Source organism: Benincasa hispida, chromosome 2 (genome assembly GCF_009727055.1).
Source record: "Benincasa hispida cultivar B227 chromosome 2, ASM972705v1, whole genome shotgun sequence".
NCBI classification, from domain to species: Eukaryota; Viridiplantae; Streptophyta; class Magnoliopsida; order Cucurbitales; family Cucurbitaceae; genus Benincasa; species Benincasa hispida.
This window is the reverse complement of record NC_052350.1, coordinates 19,093,298-19,114,548: the sequence shown is the minus strand read 5'-3', so window position 1 is coordinate 19,114,548 and position 21,251 is coordinate 19,093,298. Positions and strand designations below refer to the sequence as shown.

General features: G+C 37.2%; 1 protein-coding gene across 1 annotated transcript in view; it reads right to left on the bottom strand.

Moving 5' to 3' along the window:
* The window catches only part of LOC120071918 (FIP1[V]-like protein), a 17,052-nt gene extending 6,040 nt beyond the window's left edge, over positions 1–11,012 (bottom strand). The window contains exons 1-5 of the mRNA XM_039024342.1: positions 9,893–11,012; positions 8,058–8,311; positions 7,439–7,565; positions 7,003–7,071; positions 6,745–6,882 (exon numbers count right to left, since the gene is read on the bottom strand). Of these exons, the coding sequence (XP_038880270.1) occupies positions 6,745–6,882; positions 7,003–7,071; positions 7,439–7,565; positions 8,058–8,311; positions 9,893–10,825 (1,521 nt within the window). The 5' untranslated portion in view covers positions 10,826–11,012. The remainder of the gene's footprint in view (positions 1–6,744; positions 6,883–7,002; positions 7,072–7,438; positions 7,566–8,057; positions 8,312–9,892) is intronic.
* Between the last annotated feature and the right edge of the window lie 10,239 nt (positions 11,013–21,251).

Here is a 21,251-nt window from a genome sequence, read left to right as displayed (position 1 = left end):
CACGCACAGACTTTTTCCTGTATATCTAAATCACATCAGGGGCTGCAGTTGCAGTCCCTCAATAATACTCTCGTCCTAAAAACTCACCACATCCTTAAATGAGAAGGAAACTGCATCCTTAGCAATTCCAGTGGTTCCAAGAAGCCTCTCCAAACAATAACCCTTCCCACTGAATATGACCTCTGGATCACCGAATGTAGGATCTGTAGTAGCGCAGATGCCTGAAAACACCACTGAGCATTGGATCTTGTAAAGCACTGTCCAAACTAAGTGGCCAAGGGGTGGGTTTTAAATAATTGTGCTAGGGGGTATAAGCTGAAAAACATGAAAAGGGGATGGATATCCACAATGGGCAGTAATTGCATTGCAACCAATGGGCTGCCATCAAAATTTGGAAGGTCTTTGCATTAGATACAACACTTTACATTCAGCCTAACAACCACATTTCACCAAACGATTGCAACCTTTTACCACATCACCCACCCTTCTGTGCTTATCAGTTTGACCCTTCATGATTTGTTGGGAAATCATTAGTTGAAAAATCAAAGCAAGGACTGCATCCCTCTCCTCAAGCCAGTCAACTATTAAAATGGAGGTGGAAGTTTGTCCTAAACAATCACGATTGAGAAAATAGCTGCCATATGCAAAATGACATGGATAATCCTTGTTGGAACATTGTAGAAAGTGTTGCACCAATATCCATCCATGGTATGCACTTCACCAAGTTTAAGGCTTGCCAAATGAAGGACAATTTGGATAAGAACTCAATGAATGGATTAGCATCATTTTGTTTTACTCCCACAGATGATATATCATGGTTCTCTTCATTTATTTTTTTATTTTATTTTAACTATTTTGAGGCAAATGCTTCTCTTTAATTAAATCCTAAATAATTACCACGTCAATCACAATAGCAAAGCTTTTAACAAGATCTGACACGAGAGGGAGGAAGCTCATGCAAACTACCACCCTTATTGACAAACAACTATGCAACACAGAAAGGGCAGTATAAATGTGCTTTAAAGAGAGAAGTGCGTTATTACGTTAGTTGATCAATCAATGCTCTAAAATAGTATTCTACCTCCTATTTAGGCATGCCATCAACCCTAAACCATTGCAACATCATCCTAATTACATAAGGTAAAAGGAAAACTTGCCTGTGATATTGTTGAATATTTGCATAACTAATATGATGACGTTAGATGCCATCCTCTTTTGGGAGTGTAGCAGAGTCCTTTAGTATTAAAAAACACTTATACTTCAATAAGTCATCTTCTACAGTGGAAGGACTACAAGCACTACTGCCATCCAATACGACAGTTGCAATATTTTGACATAGAATCCTCGCTTGTATTATTGGGAACGTCATTTGACACCAAGATTGATGTCAACGTGACTTTCAGCAAAAACCTAGATATGCACCAGCAACTTTGGCTTTTAGACTGAGTATGTATTGAGTTTGAACTAGGAGCTATTCTAAATGATATTTTGAATCCAGATAAATGGTCTCTATTTTTGCACACTAGAACAATTGCAATCAACTCCTGGAAATAGATTTTGTTGCGCCATAGCTGAAACTAGGGAGCACAAAAATGGATTTTTCAATTTTTTTTTTTTTTTTGTGTCCGTGAGAATGTTCAGACAATGCAGCGGTATGGCCCTATGCTACTGAGCAACTCATAGGATATCATATCCTCATTAGCATAAAAATGGATACTGAAATCATTTTAGTTTTAAAATCTCTCGAACTTGTCTATCCAACCAAATTGGTGGTGCTTTGTGTGAGTGTCCTGACTATCTAAACATATCCTTCCATAGACTTTCTATCATAACTTATCAGTCCATAACCACCAATGCTCTCTTAAATTTCTAGGCGTTACTATTGGTCAAGTCAACATGGCTTGGAATGTGGTCGTCAATACATGTCCCAAGTACTCCAATTTTCTTTCAGAAAAATAAATTCCTATAGCTTACATACACATGTTGTTCGAGGGTTCCCGACACAATCGGAATATTGCAAGCATCTCCTTACAAGACAGTATCATTCAAAGGAAACCGAGAAGCCCTAAGTCTAATACAACTCACGGATCTATTTTACAAGATTCAGAACCTCTACCTTCCCACTCTCAAGAAAATACTAACAATCAAGCTACCCTCAACATTCCCTCACCTCAGACTATAGACTCTCCTCGCCCAACAACATAATAGACAGTGGTCCCCTTTCCTTCACAGAATCACGCCACACTTCCTACCCCTAATGCTTTGGTTCCCTCATGAAATATAATTGGTGGCCTAACATTACCTTCTACTTCTAAAACCACCTTGCCCTCATGGTTTATCAGGAAATTGCTGCTTGAAATCATCAATGATCTCCCAAATCGCTTCATGTTTTGGCAGACCCTTCCAACTAATCAGGACTTCCCAAACGCCTATGGTAGCATTTTTCCGATAACTATACTATACATTTCCAGGTTCAACAACCCATTCAAACAATTTAGAGAGATTAGGAAAAGTGGACTGAACCTAATGATGCTGACCCAAGGCTCGTTTGAGCTGAGAGACATGGAACACTGGGTGTGGAAGAGCCCCTCCGGCACCTGAAGCCTATAAGCCACTAGCCAATTTGATCAATCACTTGATAGGGTCCAAAGAACTTAGGGGAAAATTTTCGTTATGTCATTTAGCTAAAGTGACCTATTGACAAGGGCGCAACTTCAAGCAGACTCAATCATAAACTTGGAATTCTAACTCCCTCCACTTTCGATCAGCAAACTTTTCCATCTGGTCTTGTGCAGCACAAAGATGCTCTTTGAACCACCCAACATTACATCACGCTCCTGTAACTGTTGATCCGGTGTGGAATTTGGTGTTAGCAAGTCTCCAAAAAACAGTAAGGGAGGAGGCAAATGACCTCATATCGCCTGGAACGGTGTGATACCAATCAAGCTATAAATCCATCCAGCGTAGCCAAGATACCCACTATTTTGGTTGCTCACCACAAAAACACCAGACTAGACTAGCCAATGGAAGAAGCACAGGGGAAACAGCTAAAGTCGTGTTCTTTTGACATTCAATACATTCTTCTACATCCTTCTTTGTATCAGTTTTCATTACCTCCCAATATAGCTCCCCTGTTAAGGGCTTATACTTGCACAAAAATCCAGAGTGGCTTCCAAAGACTGAATCGTGGTAAGTGTGAAGTATAGCAAGAATTAACTTGGAAGTCTTAGACAGAACTAACCTTCCCTTCTACGTAAGGATGCCTTATTGGAAAGAGTATCACAGTACATTATCTTTATCATTTTCCAGCTGTTAAATAATAGCTGCCAATTTAACATCCTTGTCCACTTCTTCCCAAATCACTTTAACATCGAGGATTGCTGGTACTGAAAGGCATGCAACATGAGCAATGGGAGGAAACATGGAAAGAACATCCACAACCTTGTTGTACAACCCTGGTTTGTATCGAAATTCAAAATCATAGCCTAATAGTTTAGACCCCGTTTAGTAACCATTTGATCTTTTGTTTTTGTTTTTGAAAATTAAGTTTATTTCATCCACATTTCTTACAATAGTTTGCATCTTTCTTAAGTACAATGGTTGAATTCTTAGCCAAATTACAAAAACAAAAAGTACTTTTTGAAAGCTAATTTTTTTAGTTGTCAAAATTTGGCTTGGTTTTTTAAACCATTGGTATAACAGAGAAAGAAATTTAGAGGTGGAAGCAGTGTGCATAGGATTAATTTTTAAAAACAAAATGATCCAAACGGGACCCTAACAACAAAGTCGGTCCTGCACGTTGGTCGGTTTGTACTACAAACTTTTGTCTTGCAAATAGGATGCCAATTTTGGATTTTCATGACCATGGCTATAAGCATTCATAAAACATCTTCATATGTGCCCATTCTAATAGAGTGTGACTAAAGTAGGCACCGCTGTTGTTGAGTGACTACCACGCTTAACCCAATTCCGGATGCATCGGTCTCCACCTCAAATGGTTTACAAAAATCAGGTAAAGCTAATACATGTATGGTCACCATGGCATCTTCCAACTTCACGAATGCCTTCTTATGCCTCCTCCGACCATTCGAATTGCCCTGCTTTTAGTAACTCACTGAGAAGGGCTGCTAAACTCCCACAATGCATCACAAACCTTCGGTAATAACCGATTAAACCCAAAAATCCGCACAATTCTCATATAGTATTAGGCACAGGCCATTAGATTATAGCATGAAGCTTCTCTGGATCAGCCTTTACTCATTGTCCAGATATTAAGCGTCCAAGATATTCAATTCTCTCACAAGGAAACTGACATTTGTTTTGGTTAGCATATAGCTCATTTTCTTGCAAAAGCATTAATAGCAGTCAAATGCTGCAAATGATCCTCTAAGTCAACATTGTAGATTAATATATCATCGAAAAACACCTAGACAAACTTCCGTACATAGGGTTGAAATATCTTATTCATCAAAGCTTGGAAAGTTGCAAGCATATTTGTCAAACCATGGCATCACGACAAATTCATAGTGCCTTTCATGAGTCCTAAACGTCAATTTCTCAACGTCTTTGGGATTCATTCAAATTTGACGATACTCAGATTTCATATTGATCTTGGAGAAGAGCTTGGCACCATGTAACCCAAGAAGCAAACACACGACACGAATACGACATAACACCGATACAATGACACGTCAATTTCCAAAAAAGTAGGAAATGACACGTTGGAGACATTATTTCTTTTTAACAAAAACAAATATATTTGTGCATAATTTGACATATCGTGAAATATGCGCACATATATTTAACAAAAGTAAGAAAAAACAAAAATGAAAAAAGAAAGGAAAGATAAAAACAGAAGGAAAAAAACATATTTGAGAAAAGAAAAAAAAACAGTAAGAGAAGTCACATAAGTTGTCGGTGCTCATGGGTCTTGAAGTTGAAGTCACCACCATCGATGAAGTTAGAAAGAAGAATCGGGTAGTATAGTGGGTTTTTTATTTTTCTGAAAAGGGCAGATTGTGGGTTAAGTCTTGAGAGTGAAGTGTGTTAGTAAAGAGAAAGTGTGTAAAAGCTCTAGAATTTTAAAAAAGTTGGGCTGAACAGTTTATTTTAATTGGCTTAAAATGCCCATAAATGGGTTGCCGATAGTGGGTCTTGTTTCATCGTTTTTGTAAAAAATCTCTGCATATGGAGTGTCCTTGGTGTGTCCTAATGTGTTGGAAAGTAAAAAGCTAATAATAAAATAATGGACATGCCAACTGGCATGTCGGACACCGTCCAACACTGGCACTTGGCCATAGAAGTGTCAATGCTTTATAGCATGTAACTCATCGAACAACTCTTCAACTACCAGGATTGAAATTTTTCAATAACAGTGACAGTGTGTTGTGGGCCTATAATCCACATAGAATCACCGTCCTATATCTTTCTTTTAACAAATAAAATCGATCACGAACTCGAACATTGACTAGCACTCAACTGAATTATCTCTGCAACCATCATTTCATTCACTAGCCGTTCAATCTCAGCCTAAGAAGCAAGAACACTGGAGACAGACACAACACAACACGAACACAGGAACATGCTAATTTCTAAAATGTAGGACGAACACGCTATTTTTTATTTTATTTTATTATTATTATTATTATTATTAAAAGATAAAATCCAAAATCATTTACTTGTGTTACTGACTATTAAAAGTAATCTTAAAAAATGGGAATGAAGAGTAACTATAAATATGCAGTTTATTAAGTTGATTCAAAATTTAAAGATAAAATTAATGGTGTAAGAAACCCCATAACTTATTGCCATTAAAACTAAATAAAGACAACAGCCCAAAACCCCATAAAAACCCACAAAAGGCCGAACATCCACTTTTTAAATTTATAAAAATAAAAAAATATATATAGAAGAAGAAGAAAAAAAAAAATAAACTAACCCTATTCTCCCATTCCCCCTACAACCGCCCATTCTACTTTTCCCCCTCCCTCAAGTTTGTTCTCCCCTCTCTCCCCCTAACCGCCCATTCTGCTTTTCCCCCTCCCTCGATTTTGTTCTCCCCTCTCTTCCCCTATTCTGTTGCCATTCCGCATGATCAATTTCATTCAATCTCCTTCCATTGCCACTGCTCTAGTAGCATCCACAAACTGTCACCGTTCTGACCAACGCTGATGCCGGGCAACACTCTCCAACATCAATGCAGCAGTAGTCATCAAGTGAAAGAAAAGAGAGAATCGAAGGGAATGGGAAAAAAATATGGAGATTGTCTTTGTGAAGGTAAGTCCCCAGTCCACTGAAACACAATGCTAGATATCCCCAGTCCAGTGAAACACAATGCAATATTCCTCCAACAAATTACATAATAAAGCACATAAGTTTCCCAAACATTGTTGGACAGCCTTGATTTGGTTGATCATCTTCTTCTCCCCCTTAGCATGCCCAAAAATGTGTTCTGATGCCTTCCAAAATATGCCCATTATATTAACAAAGGAAAGGGTTTACAGCTCACAAACATTTGATAATTATGTGTATCTCCCAACAGAGCTAAGCTACCCCCACGCACCACATACAACAACCATATATGTTGCATAAGGCCCTACGTCACTTGCACACAAAATGCACTCACAACTTACCTCTAATAGCTAACCAGTTACTGCACACAACACTTCTTCCTAGTATATGTAAAATGGATTGAGGGCTTCCCTCTGCATATCACTAGAATGATAGAACAAAGTAAATACATACCAGAGGTGGACGCACACGAGCTGCTCCTTTTCCTACATCATTTTGTAAAGCATCAGACTTCCCAAGAGTGTGTTCATTGGGAATATCATGAATACCTGCAGCAGCTGCTAGCTCTGGAGGCAAATCAGGATCATAGCCCTGAAAAGGAAACCAAAAGAATGTTGAGATTCAAAGACACTGTAAAGAAACATGAATTTAAAATATATTAAAACATGGTTTAAAGAACTCACTCCTTCCATGAAAGAACCATTAACATACCTGTTCTGTCCGTCCACTCTCATATACACGAATTTTGCTTTGCATAGTAGCCTCCAGGCGTAGTTGTTCCTGTATATAAAAGTAAAGGTTTTTTATTTTAATTTTATTATGGGAAGCCAAGTTTTATTAAGAAGAATGAGAGAATACAAAAAGCTCTTATTAGAAGGCTAACCAAAAGTGGGGGAGCACAAAAACTTGGAAAAAATACACAAACTTTCAGTAATCGAAACATTTTTTTTATTTTAAGGAAACAAAACTTTCCATTGATATAATGAAAAGAGTCTGATACTAAAAAATACAGCAAAACAAAACTAAAGGATAAATAACAGTCAAGCGCCTTGGGAGAATTGAAACAGTGCCAGTTAAGGGGAAGGAGCTCTATAAGCCCAAAAAATGATGTCTGTAAAGCCAAGTTCGGACAAAGGTAAGCGTTTACCAGCTGTTTGCAGTATTCTTTCCAGCTATCCTCATTGAGACCAAAGTTGAAAAAGTCAGATACATCCACTCCAGTAGATTTCCATGGTTTTTCCTCAAAACTATCAATGTCAACTTCAAAAATTGTCCTGAATGACAAAGTTAGGATCAAAACGTACTACAATTAGCAAAGTAGAAAACTGAAACATTAGTTAGGCAATTGAACAAAACAAATTAACTATGAAAATGAAATTACAAAAAAAAAAAATTAAATTTAAAAAAAAAAAAAATAGAGAGAGAGAGAGAGAGAGACTACGGAAACGAAGATGTCCTCAAATATCAAAATTTTCAGGTCATTCAGGCATGACTATGAAACATTTTTAATGTATAAATTTTTAAGCCATTGAGGTCAAACTTATGAAGCAGGAAAATAGGCAGAATTAACATTCCCCCAGAAGGTAAATGGTATTGTTCACTCCACACACAAAAACATGTGAAGTTCATTTCACAAGCACAAGCACGCCGAGGGCATTTAAAGATAGAAAATTTTCCAGAAATTGAAGCATGCAATTGATAACAACTAGAGCTAGCACATCATGTTTCAACATAGAACCCCTTCAGTGGGTCAAGGCAAGTATTACTTGTGTGAAGGCAGAGTGAACTCAAGGCCACCAAAACTACGCCCTCCCATATTATTTCCCCATCCAGGCACTCCAAAACCTGAATGAAAACCTTTCTGCACTGAAGCTGGATCTTTTGGTCCTGCTGGTCGCCAATCACCTCTACCACGACCACCAACAGGGCCCATGTTGACAAGGGGCCGAGCTTGATTTGGAGTTCCTCCAGGGCCAGAAGCAGAAGTACCAGGAAAAGGTGCTGCACCAGGTCTCACATACTACATATGCCACCAAGAATATGGGCTTTATTATCAGAAACAGGCAGCAAGCAAAAAGTAAACAAGAAATTTTAACCATCGGCAGTTGAAATCTAAAAAGCAAATATATATGCTTATAACTACTCAGTATAAGTGAATTCAAGAATTTCCAGTGTAATGATCTAAGCAACTGGCGAAAATAACAAAAATGGCCAACAGATTTTGTGAATGGCTTGATGCAACGATGATCAAGACTACAACAACAACAAAAACAAACACACATAAAGCAGAAGTTTTGGTTGGCTGCAGCAGGTTGTACCTTTCAATGGAAATTAATATAAAGACAATATCACTGCCATTTCTCTTATTAACTCTGAGGATAATGTTCACTGTTCAGGACCACTTAACTTATTCCAAATATCTAAAAAGTTTCAATTAGGATATGAGTAGTTCCAGGAGTGAGATAAATGCTTTGGTGATTTTCAATATGAAATTGTTACGAACCTTCACTTGTTGAAAGCAAGACAATTAGAACCAAGAACTATGATATCCTTAAATATTATTCATGTCATGGATCATTTCAAACACTGCTGTACACAGAAAATTGTAGTGATGGCAGGCACAGAGGAATTCAGTTTTACAGGAAAGGGTAAACCAGTTGAATAGACAAAGTATCGTCAACTAGTTCTTTGATGGCTAATTGAAGTCCTTGAAGGATGCGTAGGAAGTGTCTCAAAGATCGTAATCCTTGACCTGAAAAATATGTCCAGCCATTCGAGTTGTAGTCCACATCAGAGTTGCTACAGGTAACAGTAAGCAGAATGATGATTCTCGCCAGCTACTCCCCAAGTAACTAGATATTAGTAATCTACTATACATATAGGAGGGAGGTGATGAGGAATCTATCCCGGACAGAACAAACAAAAGATTGAAAAAAACCTTTTCCAATTGGTTTGAATCAAGAATAAAATTACAAATATGTTTAGACAAGAAACACTATCTAGAAGCTGGGGAACAAATCCAAATTGCCCACTCAACTGACATTCTTAGACTTCCCTTCAGGAAACATGCAGTTTCTCTTGAGATGAACCTGAAGCTCCCAAAAAGTTTCCGCAGAGCAATATTTGCCCACATAATCTTTTACCTCTGCCTTCAAAACTGTGCCCACACACTAGCTGAATAAAAAACTTGGTTTTAAAAAGCACCAAGTCTTCCTAGAGAACTCAGTTGATCAGATGATCCTTATCTTCGTCATGATGATAATTTACACTTTACACATCAAACACCAGTTGAGGGATGGCATAACACTACAATTCCACTCTTGAATAAAATCAAGAATATCAAGTTTGCAAGGTTAATCAATGATTGTTTATTTTCATCTGATATCATGAATATCATACGTATTCAGTAATTTACACTGTCAATCCAAAATTTCTTATGTCAATAAGAAGGGCTAAAAGTACAATCGCAATCTAAAAGTATTATTCACGTCATATAATAACAAACAAAAAATTTACATTCTGATTATCATTGACAAGAGGGGAACTAAAAAAAACCCCATATACACTTATCACGCCTTCGAAAAACGTATAATACACTGACCTTATATTGAGAATGAAAAGGACGATAACCATAATTGCTATATCCGAGTTTTGGTGCCACAACCATCCCAGCACTAGATTTTGCAACCTCGCCCGACTCCTTTCTCTCACCATCCGCTGCTGGCACTGCGTCTTCACCCCACTCTTGCTCTTCCATAGCCTGATTCTGATCATTATCCCCCAAAATAACCAGTGGGGGTTCGTCTTCATCGTCACCTTCCAGTCCACCTCTCTCCATTGCCATAGGCCCACGATCACTGTCATTCAACAGAATTTGCAAATCGTCCTCACTGTCACTATCCCAGTCATCACCGCCATCGCCCCGGTCTCGTGAAGCATCATTCATTCTAAAACCCTCCGCGTTTTCCAAATTCCCGCCTATTCCATGGATCGATATTCCACCGCTGGGAGTCAAGCCAGGAATAATCGGCTCAACACCCACGTCGTCATCCTCAACCTCGGCATTCCCCTCTTCAATATCGAATTTCACATCCTTATCCATCAAATTGATATCTTTCTCAGACCCATCAACAATTCCAGATTCAACACCAAAATTCCGATCCTCCAAACCCCTATTTGGCAATTCAGCATCAACAGAAGCAAAATCCTCACCACCCCTAACCCGAGAACCGTCACCGTCGTTTCTAGCGGCCAAATTGAGAACAAACCCAGAAGAACCAGCGGATGTAGACTCCCGAGGCGGCTGGAGAAGTGGGGTTTCCTTGGGAAGCTGCAAAGGAACAACAGGGCTTGAGTAAGAAGCTCCATAGGGGGGAGTCTCGTCGTCGTGGTGGCGATTGAGATCGATCGAACGTTGAAGAGGCGGAGGGGCGGGAGAAGAAAGGTAGGTCTGCGGAGCAGATGAAGAGGAAGAAGAAGCAAACGGTCTGAGAACATCGGTGTAAAGATCTCCAAACTCATCATCGTCTTCCATGGGAATTTTGGGGATTCAAAGATGGAAGAGAAGAGGTTGAAGGGGAAGAAGGGTGGCGATGGCTTGAAGCTGGAGGCGAGCGTTTAAGGAGTGTGGCAATGTAGGCTTTTGCTTGTCATGTTAAGACTTCCAATACACTGATTTTTGCTCCCTCTTTCTGATTTCCCCTCTTTGCATTAGGTTTTTTCATTTTGCCAACAAACCTCAGGAAACCTTTTATATCTTTTTCACCATTTTTGTGAAAATACCAATTTAGTCCTTCTATTTTGGGTTTGATTGCATTATAGTCCTCTACTTCTAATTAATTTTAAATTATTTTAACTTTAGTTTATCTTCTTTCTTCAAAATAATGATTATCGAAATTAGTTCAATAATAATAATAATAATTTTCATATATGAAAAGATATTGTGTAAATTATATTTTCACAATTTATAAAATGAATGTTAATAGAGACTAAAGGGGGCGTTCGGACCCCAACTTTTTGAAAACTCTTACATTGTCTATTCTAGCTCACCCAATGTTTGAGTTTCCCATTCAACTATTGTTGAAGTTTCCAATTATTATAACTCACACTTAGCTACAATAAAACTTTTTTAAAGCTCTCATTGTCTATTATTTTGTAACCATACTCTCTTCACATTTGTAACTCAAACTAAAATAATCTGCACGTTGCACCCTAAACACAGACTATTATAACTCATAGACTATAATAACCAACTAAGGCCTTAAACAACTCTTAATTTTCCTTTTAGAAAAATCAACCATAAACCATTGTTAGGACTAATTTTAAGTTTTTTTTAATATGGGGACCAAAATGTTATTAACACATTTAGTTTTTCTCCCTTTGAAAGGGTGAACTTTTTTGGTGGAGTAAATTATAGCTTAATTTATTGATTTTCATGAGACATTTATATATTAAAGACAATTTTTTTTGTTTTTATCGATTTTTTTAAGGAAGCAAACAACAAAATCATACGACTACATAATTACATCATGAGACATAAGTAGGGTAAACTATTCAAGGCAAAGTGTATGAAGTAGAGAAGAAGCATGTTCTTTCAATGTTTTAAATGCAAGTGAGTGTGCCATAATATTGTTAGAGCTCCACACATGAGAAAAGGAGACATCACCCAGCTCATGGGCAATAGACAACTGGTAAATGTCACAAAGTGCATGTCTTCACTATATATTTTGCCATTTTTCTTTAGTAGAAAAAGACTTCATATGATATTTTGACTGCAAAATGGTCTTAAATGAGTAAACATATGTCTATAATATGCTTTAAGTTCGTTTTTACTGTTTTTAACCAATTTCATGAGCTTTTATAGAGGTTTTTACTACCTTTTGCATAAATAAGCAATGATGCGCCTGCATCAAAGGCTCGATGTGCCCATATCAAAATCCTAATTTTTCAAATCATGTCTATTCATTCAAATTTACTGGTTTTTGGTCCACAATCGTTTTTCAGCTCCAAAATTACCTAGAGAACGTTCAGGGCATTAATTTTGACCCTTCCTCACCTACATTGGCCTATATAAAAGGATGAAAGCTTCATGACTCAACAATCTTCACTCCTAGGAAGTGTTCTCACAAGATATGATCATAAATTCTTCAAGAATAAGAGTTTCTTTGAATAACCATAGTTTTAAATTATCCCTGTCTGTGAGAACGTGTGTAGAGTGAGGATTTGCCCTTGAAAAAGGTTGAGTCCATCCTAGAGAGATTAGAGATTGAGGTTTTTTACTCAAGGAGTTTGCACTACTATTTTTTCAGTACTTGTTTATTCCTTTACACTATCATTCTTTCTTCTATTTACTTCTTATTCTTTTAAGTTGACATTTGTAACTCATATGAAATTGATTCATTGTTCTTTTAGTTATGGGCTAATTTTCTAAGCAATTCAACCATGTGAATACTCTAAGACAATATGACTTGAGTTAATGCTATTGCATCACTCCACCTTGTCTTAACCATTTCCTTTGTTGAGTAAAATGTTATCTTATTAAGTTAAACCGACTATTTAATTTAACATGTCAGTTATATATTAATGTTGAAAAAATTAAAATAAAAACAGATTTCACAAAAGAATATGAGACTAAAAATCTAGACATAGGTTGTCTCGTAGCCCTAACCGTAAGATACACTATAGAATATAGGTTGTCATGAATTGATCTAAAGTTTTAGCGACCATAGAAATATAGGACTAAGCTACTTAGGCTTTTGAAAGGACTTGTGAAGAAGACTAAATATGAGTAATTTTTCTGTCCATATTGGGTCAATGTCGACTTAATACGGCTGTATAGGTCAAGACATAAAGTTTGCAAGTTGAAACTTGATTGTAAATCTCTGTTGTCATCTACTATTTACTTTATTATTCACAACCAAAATCAATCTTATTTTTATCTGTTACCACCGATTTGTATTGTTAGTATTATTTCAGAAAGAATTGAATTACTAGTCTATTGGGATACGATACTTGAAATACCACGAAGTTTATTATTATTTGACAATGTATGCTTACACTAGACCACCCTAAATCATATATTTATCACCCATACACATTTGGTCAATCAACAACGACTCCTCAATGAAAAAAGAGACTTCAATAAGATCCACAAAGACACCATTAAACAAATTAATACCCTCCATGCAGTTAGATTCAATCATGATGTTTTTTAATATTGACGAAAAGAATACTATGTAGATGATGATATGTGCAAGCGCATGCAATCGAAGTAATAAATCCCAAATAGAGTATCATCCTCAAGGACCGACGTGAGCAAAATTTTTCTAACTTAGCTATCACAATTCTTCGTCAATTTTATCCAGCCAATTGATAAGATGCCTGCAATACTCATTTTAACGGGATCCCAACTTGCATCATTTTACCTAGAGGCACTAGCTTCACACATAACTACAGGGAACCATACCTAGTTAATTCCCAAGTGTCTGATCACAACAAAGACGGCTCTTTTTAGCCTCATCCATGCATACACATTGCAAGTTTAATATTCAAGCACATAAGTGTACACTCTACTTATTTTTTTATTATTTTTATTTTTTTAAGGGAAATAATAATATTCTTTTCCTTCCTCTTAGTCTAACATTACAAACCATCATACAAGACACTTTCTAACTAGTGGGGCCTTTCGAAGTGACAATCAAATTGACTTAAATTAAAGCTTTGTTCAGTTTGAGGTTCTAAATTAAAGTGGTTTGTGCTCAAGATACAGAGGATACAAAGAGGGATTCAGAACAAAGAACACTCAAGAAAGGAATATGTTATCCAATTTCTACTTCAAAGTGTTGGGGTGTCCTAATCTCCTAGTAGTCTCTAGTTTGTAAACTCTGTAAACATATTGTTATTTAATAAAATAAGTGTTATTTTATAAGCATTTACTCAATCCAATAAACTAAGATTCGAGGTTATTTTATGTAACTTAAGCATGTATGTGGAGACATACACGTGGATCATGCCTTAAGTGATAACATAAATGGTTTGTAGTATATGGATAAAGTAGGGATATCTTATCTTTGTAACACTACGGATACGACCCACTTTGTAGATGTTACAAGCATTGGAAAGTACTACAAATGGTCTGATCTTAATCATTCATGTGGAGACATGCGAGTGGGGGTATCCTATACAAAGAGTTTGTATAAGACAGACCACAAAATGATTAGTCTCTTTATATAATGCCATTGATAATATAGACTTACACTTCACTAGGATGACCATAGGTAACATGACCTCAATCCTGAGTGAGTTGGAAACTCTTGCCATTGAGGGCGGTCCTTTGATTTGCATGGGTGTGAGTGGCTAGGTCGCCAACTCAAACCTACCACTTTGGGGATTCGTCTGATTGAGGAGCTGGGAACTCAGCTACACAAGACGGAATTCACTCCTTCTCCAAAGCAGGAGTAAGTAGATAAATTGCTCCCTTAAGGGCTGATTGCGGGTCTTGAACATAATGGTCGTACCCACTATTGGGAAGAGAGGACTCAGTCATTGTGGGACTATGCTTATTGTTCATTAGAGGAACCAGTGGTACTTAAGGAGTTAGATGTAACTATAGGGGCAAAACGGTAAATTGGCCCAACTATACTTACGAGCGATATGTGAAGGGTCATCGCATTGTTGATTGGTTATATAGACACAGAAATATATCTGTAGTGCGAAGAGTGCAATTGTCGGTCTTTAGTGGAGTGACTGACAGTTAATGGATGGTGGATATCGTGATTAAAGAGTTCGGTAAGTTATTCACAAACTGTTGGAGTTTCAAGCTACAGATCCATAAGGTCCCCTTGGTAGCTCAATGAGTTCAAGTTGAGAATCAGATTTTGGGTTAGTTTGAAGTGTTCAAATCAACAAGAGGAAATTTGATTATGTATGATATAATTAAATTGATTCAATTATATGTGATATAATTGATATAATGTATTTGATACATTATTTGATTGGAGAAATTAATATAAATATGATTTATATTAAATGCCATAAAGAAGAAAAAAAACTATGGTTTATGTGTTTCATATGATGAAATATTAAAACTATAGGTTATAAATATAATATGATAAGTTAGTTATATTCATTTATAATATATTAATTATGTGATAATTAATAATTCTTTTTCTTAATAACTAACTTGAGTGGGAGGTTATTTACGATTTATGGCTAACTGTTGGATAAAGATGAAAATAGTTTTCATTTTGTCATAACACACGCTACAAGCATCAAGTAATCAAATTACCTGTAGAGAGAGTAAACGATAGGCATCAAGTATTCTATACGATAGTTACTCGTTGCTACACGATCGAGTAGCAAGTCTATACGATAGGCTTCTTCTTACTACACGATCGAGTACCAAGTCTATACAATAGACTTCCTTCTTCTGTCGCATACTCGATCGTTTACCTCCTCCATTCCTCTATCCAAAATCATACATATCCCACAACTCCTGGATTCTCACACCGAGAATACCAAGGTAACTTTGTGGTGATGTTCAGTTCTGTTCGAAGGTCAAGGATTGAGTTGTACTCGATTGTGATTGAGGTTTTTCCAGTTCGTGTTGTTTGCTATGTTGATCGTTGCATTCGAGTTCTTGGTTGGACACATTGGAAACTGATCGAGGGAAATACGTGAAGAAAGAGTTCTTCAAAGGTATTGTACTCGATTCCTTTGTATTTTCTTAAGAATCATGCTATAATTTACTCTTTATGCATAATATATTCTTATTGATTGTAAATGAATGTGTTCTTTCTCAATGAAGTTTGGAACGATCTGCTTCCGCTCACTGGTTCTCTAAATTAGAGTTCCTTCACAAAGTATGTCATACATCATGGGTGACTCATCAACCATCGTAGTAAAAGAAAGCAACCAAAGAATGTACTTCAATCAATCTCAACATTCTTCTTAACCAAAATCAACTATTTCTCAAAAAAATTCAAAATTTTCAAAATTTTTCAATTTTTCCTCAAATTTTCTTCAATAACATGCATGAAACATTCTACTCAAAACATCATGCATAACAACAAAAGATTCAAGCAAAAAGTACGCACCCTCACCCCAAACTTAAAAAGATGCATTGTCCCCAATGCATAACTTCTAGAACAATCACACAACAGATGTGTGATACAAGCCTGGGTAATGAGTAAGAATCCATGAATCTGGATGGCGAACTGGTGCTTGAAAACACTTGAGCATCATCTCCAACCTAAAGATCAAAACAAAACAATCACGAGGTGGCTCTCTATCTTAAAAACAAACAGACTAATCAAATAACAACTGAAATAAAACTGAAATAAAACTAGAACACTTGGGTTGCCTCCCAAGAAGCGCTTGTTTAACGTCTTTAGCTAGACCAGGTCTCCAATTCAGACAACTTTCAAGGCATTTTCATCATTCTGTGCACAGCAACACCTGAAATATATAACTTTCTCCCATACTGACATTCACATAAAAAATTAGTCGAAGAACAATTATCAGAAAAAGCATAATCTTCTCTTCTCTTGTCCACAAGTTCAATATCTCCCTTGCGAATATAATCCATAAAATTAACTGTACCTTTCTCAGGAGTTTGTTCAAGACAACTTACCTTTTTCTTGCCTTTTTTTTTACCAAGAGATTGTTTAGGATTTTTACCATCTACGTCCTTGATCTCTTGGCACAAACTTACAGGCTCATTGGGCTTGAAAGAACGAAAAATGTTGAACTTTACCTCTTCATCGTTTACCTGAAGTGTAAGCTTGTCATCATAAATATCAATCAATGCTCTACTAGTGGCTAGGAATGGTCATCCAAGGATAATGGGAATTTCAGCATCTTCTTACATGTCTAGGACCACAAAATCCGCTGGGAATATGAAATCACCGACTTTACCCAGAACATCCTCTACTACACCACGAGGGTAAGTGAGGGAACGATCTACCAACTGCAATGAGATCATCGTCGGTTGCACCTCTCCTATGTCCAGTTTCCTGTACAAAGATAAAGTCATCAAATTAATTGAGGCTCCTAAGTCACATAAGGCTTTATTTACCATCAGATTCCCTATAGTGCAACGAATCGTGAAACTCCCAGGATCCTTCAATTTTTGTAGTAGCTTCTTTCTGTAATATAGCACTACATTCCTCATTCAAGCTCACCGTCTCGTACTTCTCAAATTTTTTCCTTGAAGACAACATCTCCTTCATGAATTTCACATAGTTTGACATTTGTTCCAATGCATCTGCAAAAGGAATGTTAATGTGAAGTTTCTTAAAGATATCCAAAAACTTAACAAACTGATCATTTACTTTCTTTTTCTGAAAACGCTGGGGATAAGGAATTTTATTCAATACAGCAGGGGAAGGTCCAGAATTACTCCCTGAATTGGATGATATGGAAACATCACCCGTTTTTCCTTGAATTTCCTTATTAGCTGGTGGACTCAATACTACATGTTCCTCTATCTGGTCTGTCAGATGATGCACAACATTTTCCCCACTTCTCAACGTTATTGATTTGCACTCTTCCCTTGGATTTTTCTCTGTACAACTAGGGAAAGATCCTTTGTTCATCGTATTCAATGTAGCAGCTATCTGGCTAACCTGAACCTCAAGGTTCTGGATAGCTTTCCCATGACTCGTTACCGTACTCTCTAGGAAGTTGGTTCTACTCCTGGATTCTTTTATGAAATCCTCAAGCAAAACATCCACAGATGGTTTCTTTTTAGAAAAACCTGAAGGTGCCTGCAAAACATTCTTATTATTAGCGTAAGAAAAATTTTCGTGATTTCGCAAACCTAGGTGATAATGAGTGGGTAGGTTCATCTGATAGGTATTTTGATGAGCTTCTTGAAAGTGATTAGCTTGGCGCACATAATTTGCCTGCTCAAAGTTAGGTACCTCCTATGAAGTGAGTGCATTACAAGCCGTCATTGATGCAATCAATGGTTGGGTTCCTATAGACAAGAGATTAATGGGCCAGTTAAAGTGGCCATCAATGCCTTTAAAGCATTTACTCATCAAGTTCATAGACACCAGCCGCTCTAGATGGAGATCATTCTGAGGGCCAATTCTAACTTGTGGCAGTCATATCTTCTAATAATGCCCTAGTAGCATCAGCAGTTTTTGCAAAGATTAAGCCACCTATAGCAGCATCCAAGATGGATTTCGTTGTACTGGTCAACCCATTGTAGAATAACTGGATTTGTAACCAGTCAGGATACCCATGTTGGGGACACTTTCGCAACAACTTCTTATAGCATCCTCATGATTCGAATAACTTCTCGTCCTCTCTCTGTCTGAATGTGCCAATTTATGTTCTCAATATGCTCGTCTTTGTAGGAGGGAAAAAATTATTCAGAAAAGCTTAGGTCAACTTATCCCATGTGGTTATGCTTCCAGTTGCAAATGACTCCAGCCAGTCTTTAGCCTTGTCCTGCATAGAAAAAGGAAACAATCTCAGTCTAATGGCATCAGAAGAGTCTCCATTTATTTTTACTATCCCGCTAATGTCCAGGAAAGAGCACATATGCTTATATGGATCTTCATGTAGAGTTCCTTTGAATGCGAGCTATCGTGCCATCTGAATTAGACAAGGTTTTAGCTCAAAATTATTGGCATTGATTGGGGCCTCAGCAATGCCTGTCTGGGTTGTGGGAACAGCTGATTGAAAATAGTCTCTGATGGTTTTCACAGCTCCCCTTAGATCTCCCATGGCGTCGAAATCAACTCTCTTGTTCCTTCTTGCCTTTCTTATAGTTCGTTCAAGTTCAGGATCACACGGAACAAGTTTAGCCTGTTCACTTCTTCGCATACAAGGATTCTCCAACCGCTACAAAAAAACAATAAAAATAAACAAAAATGCCAAATTAAGATCAACTCAGTCTTAGTAATATTAAGTTTGGGAAAAAAATTTCTTGCCAGTCCCCGGTAATGGTGCCAAAAATTTGATGCAATGCGCAAGCATACACAATCGAAGTAATAAATCCCAAATATGGTATTGTCCTCAGGGACCGGCATAAGCAAAATTTTCCTAAACTTATCTATCACAATACTTTGTCAATTTTATTCAAGCAACCCAAAAGATGAATTTTATCTATAACTATGACTAATGAAAACTCAATCACACACAAGAACAAATTCAGAGTACAACAATTCCAGGGTGTTGTTTCATTCAGGGAATATGGTGAATATGACATGCAATTGATTGAAATCGATAGATTGAGGCTAGAAGTTCTAAAATAAGGAAATCCTCTCTCAAGCTCAACCCTCCTAATAACTATCCATGGACCCGAATCTCTTCTATCGCTTGAATAGTTACAGCATTAAGATCCTTCAATCACACCCTTTATTATTCTAAATTCATTCTCATGCAATTTCGAATAAAAATCTAAATTATTGGGTCTAGCAAATTAAACTCTCTCTTGAGACACCTAATTAACTTAGTTTCATTCAATTAATGGCCAGTTGATCAAAAGCATTAAACACAAATAATTTAGAAATCCATGCAAAATCAATCAACTGTAAATTCAATATTCAAAGTAACATCCCTTAAGATCCACAAACACTCTAGAATAAAAGAGTTTAGCCACACATGATTCCGATAACAATATTCCACAAATAATCAATCATTAAAGCAAAAAGTAAATTAAACATAGAAGAATGATCCCCCCTCAATAGGCTTGAATCCCAATCACGATCTCCTTGACTCTCGCCACGAATCTCGTGTTGTTCTTCAACAAAACAACACAATCACGATCAATCTTCTCGTCACGATCAGCCCAGAGACGATCTTGGATCAACTCTCAATCGAAATCTCATGTCTTCCATAAAAAACAATCAGAACTGCTCTATTTCGACTCTTGTACGGACTAAAGTTGCTCAAAGTCGGCCCTGCCTCCTTCCTTTCTTTTGATCTGGCAATGCAACGTTCTATCTATAATATGCTCGCGGCATTGCAACGTTGCAAATTAGCATTGCAACGCTGGCATCATGCCAGCCACACATAAAGTTCGTAGCGTCGCAATGCTACAAGCAATGTTGCGACACTGCCTTGTTTCTAATTGGTCTCGGGTCTACAGCGTCAAGAAGAAGCATTGAAACGCTCGACCAACGCTGGCTCCTCCGAATTGCTTTCCAAATTTGCCTCTTTTCTTGATCTTGGGTCCTTGGTTTCTTCTTAATTCCATAGTCAACCCGTAATTACTCAAAATTGGAGTTTCGTCCCTGGGTTTTTTTTTTTATCATTTTTGCTCAAATTGCTCCCGATGCTTGGTTTTCTAAAATCACTCAATAAACTACATCAAGCCAAACAAAAACTAGCAATAGTAACTCTAAATTTGAAGGTAATAAAAACAATTTTTAGATGTTTTTCATTAATGCAACTAAAATATAACATATTTTATAGACAAAGTGAATAAAAATATCATATATTATTAATCACATAAAAGTTTGTTCATACAAGGTTTACAAACTATAGGATCCTACGAAATTTAGGGCATCAACCCCAACAATCTCCCACTTGTCCTAAAGCTAGTGGGGTGTACAAGATAATAAAATTACAAGTGCACAAAACAATAAACTAGGGCATAATACGCCCAGTACAAGATCTCCCACTTGCCCTAGTTCAGTCGTGGTCTGTTCTATAGACCCATACCTGTCTCTTATACACATCTAGATGTGTATAAGAGACAGATGCACAATCTCTCGGATGAGATGATACTTCCGCTCTATGTGCTTGCCGCGCTTATAACTCTTACGCTCTCGAGAATTAGCCACAACACCACTATTATCACAATAAAGTGTGATGGTCATTTGTTATGTTTAGAACAACTTCCAGATCAGTCAGAAATTTCCTGAGCCAAACAGCTTCCTTAGCAGCTTCACCAGCCACTACATACTCAACCTCCATGGTGGAGTCCGCGATGCACCCCTGCTTGG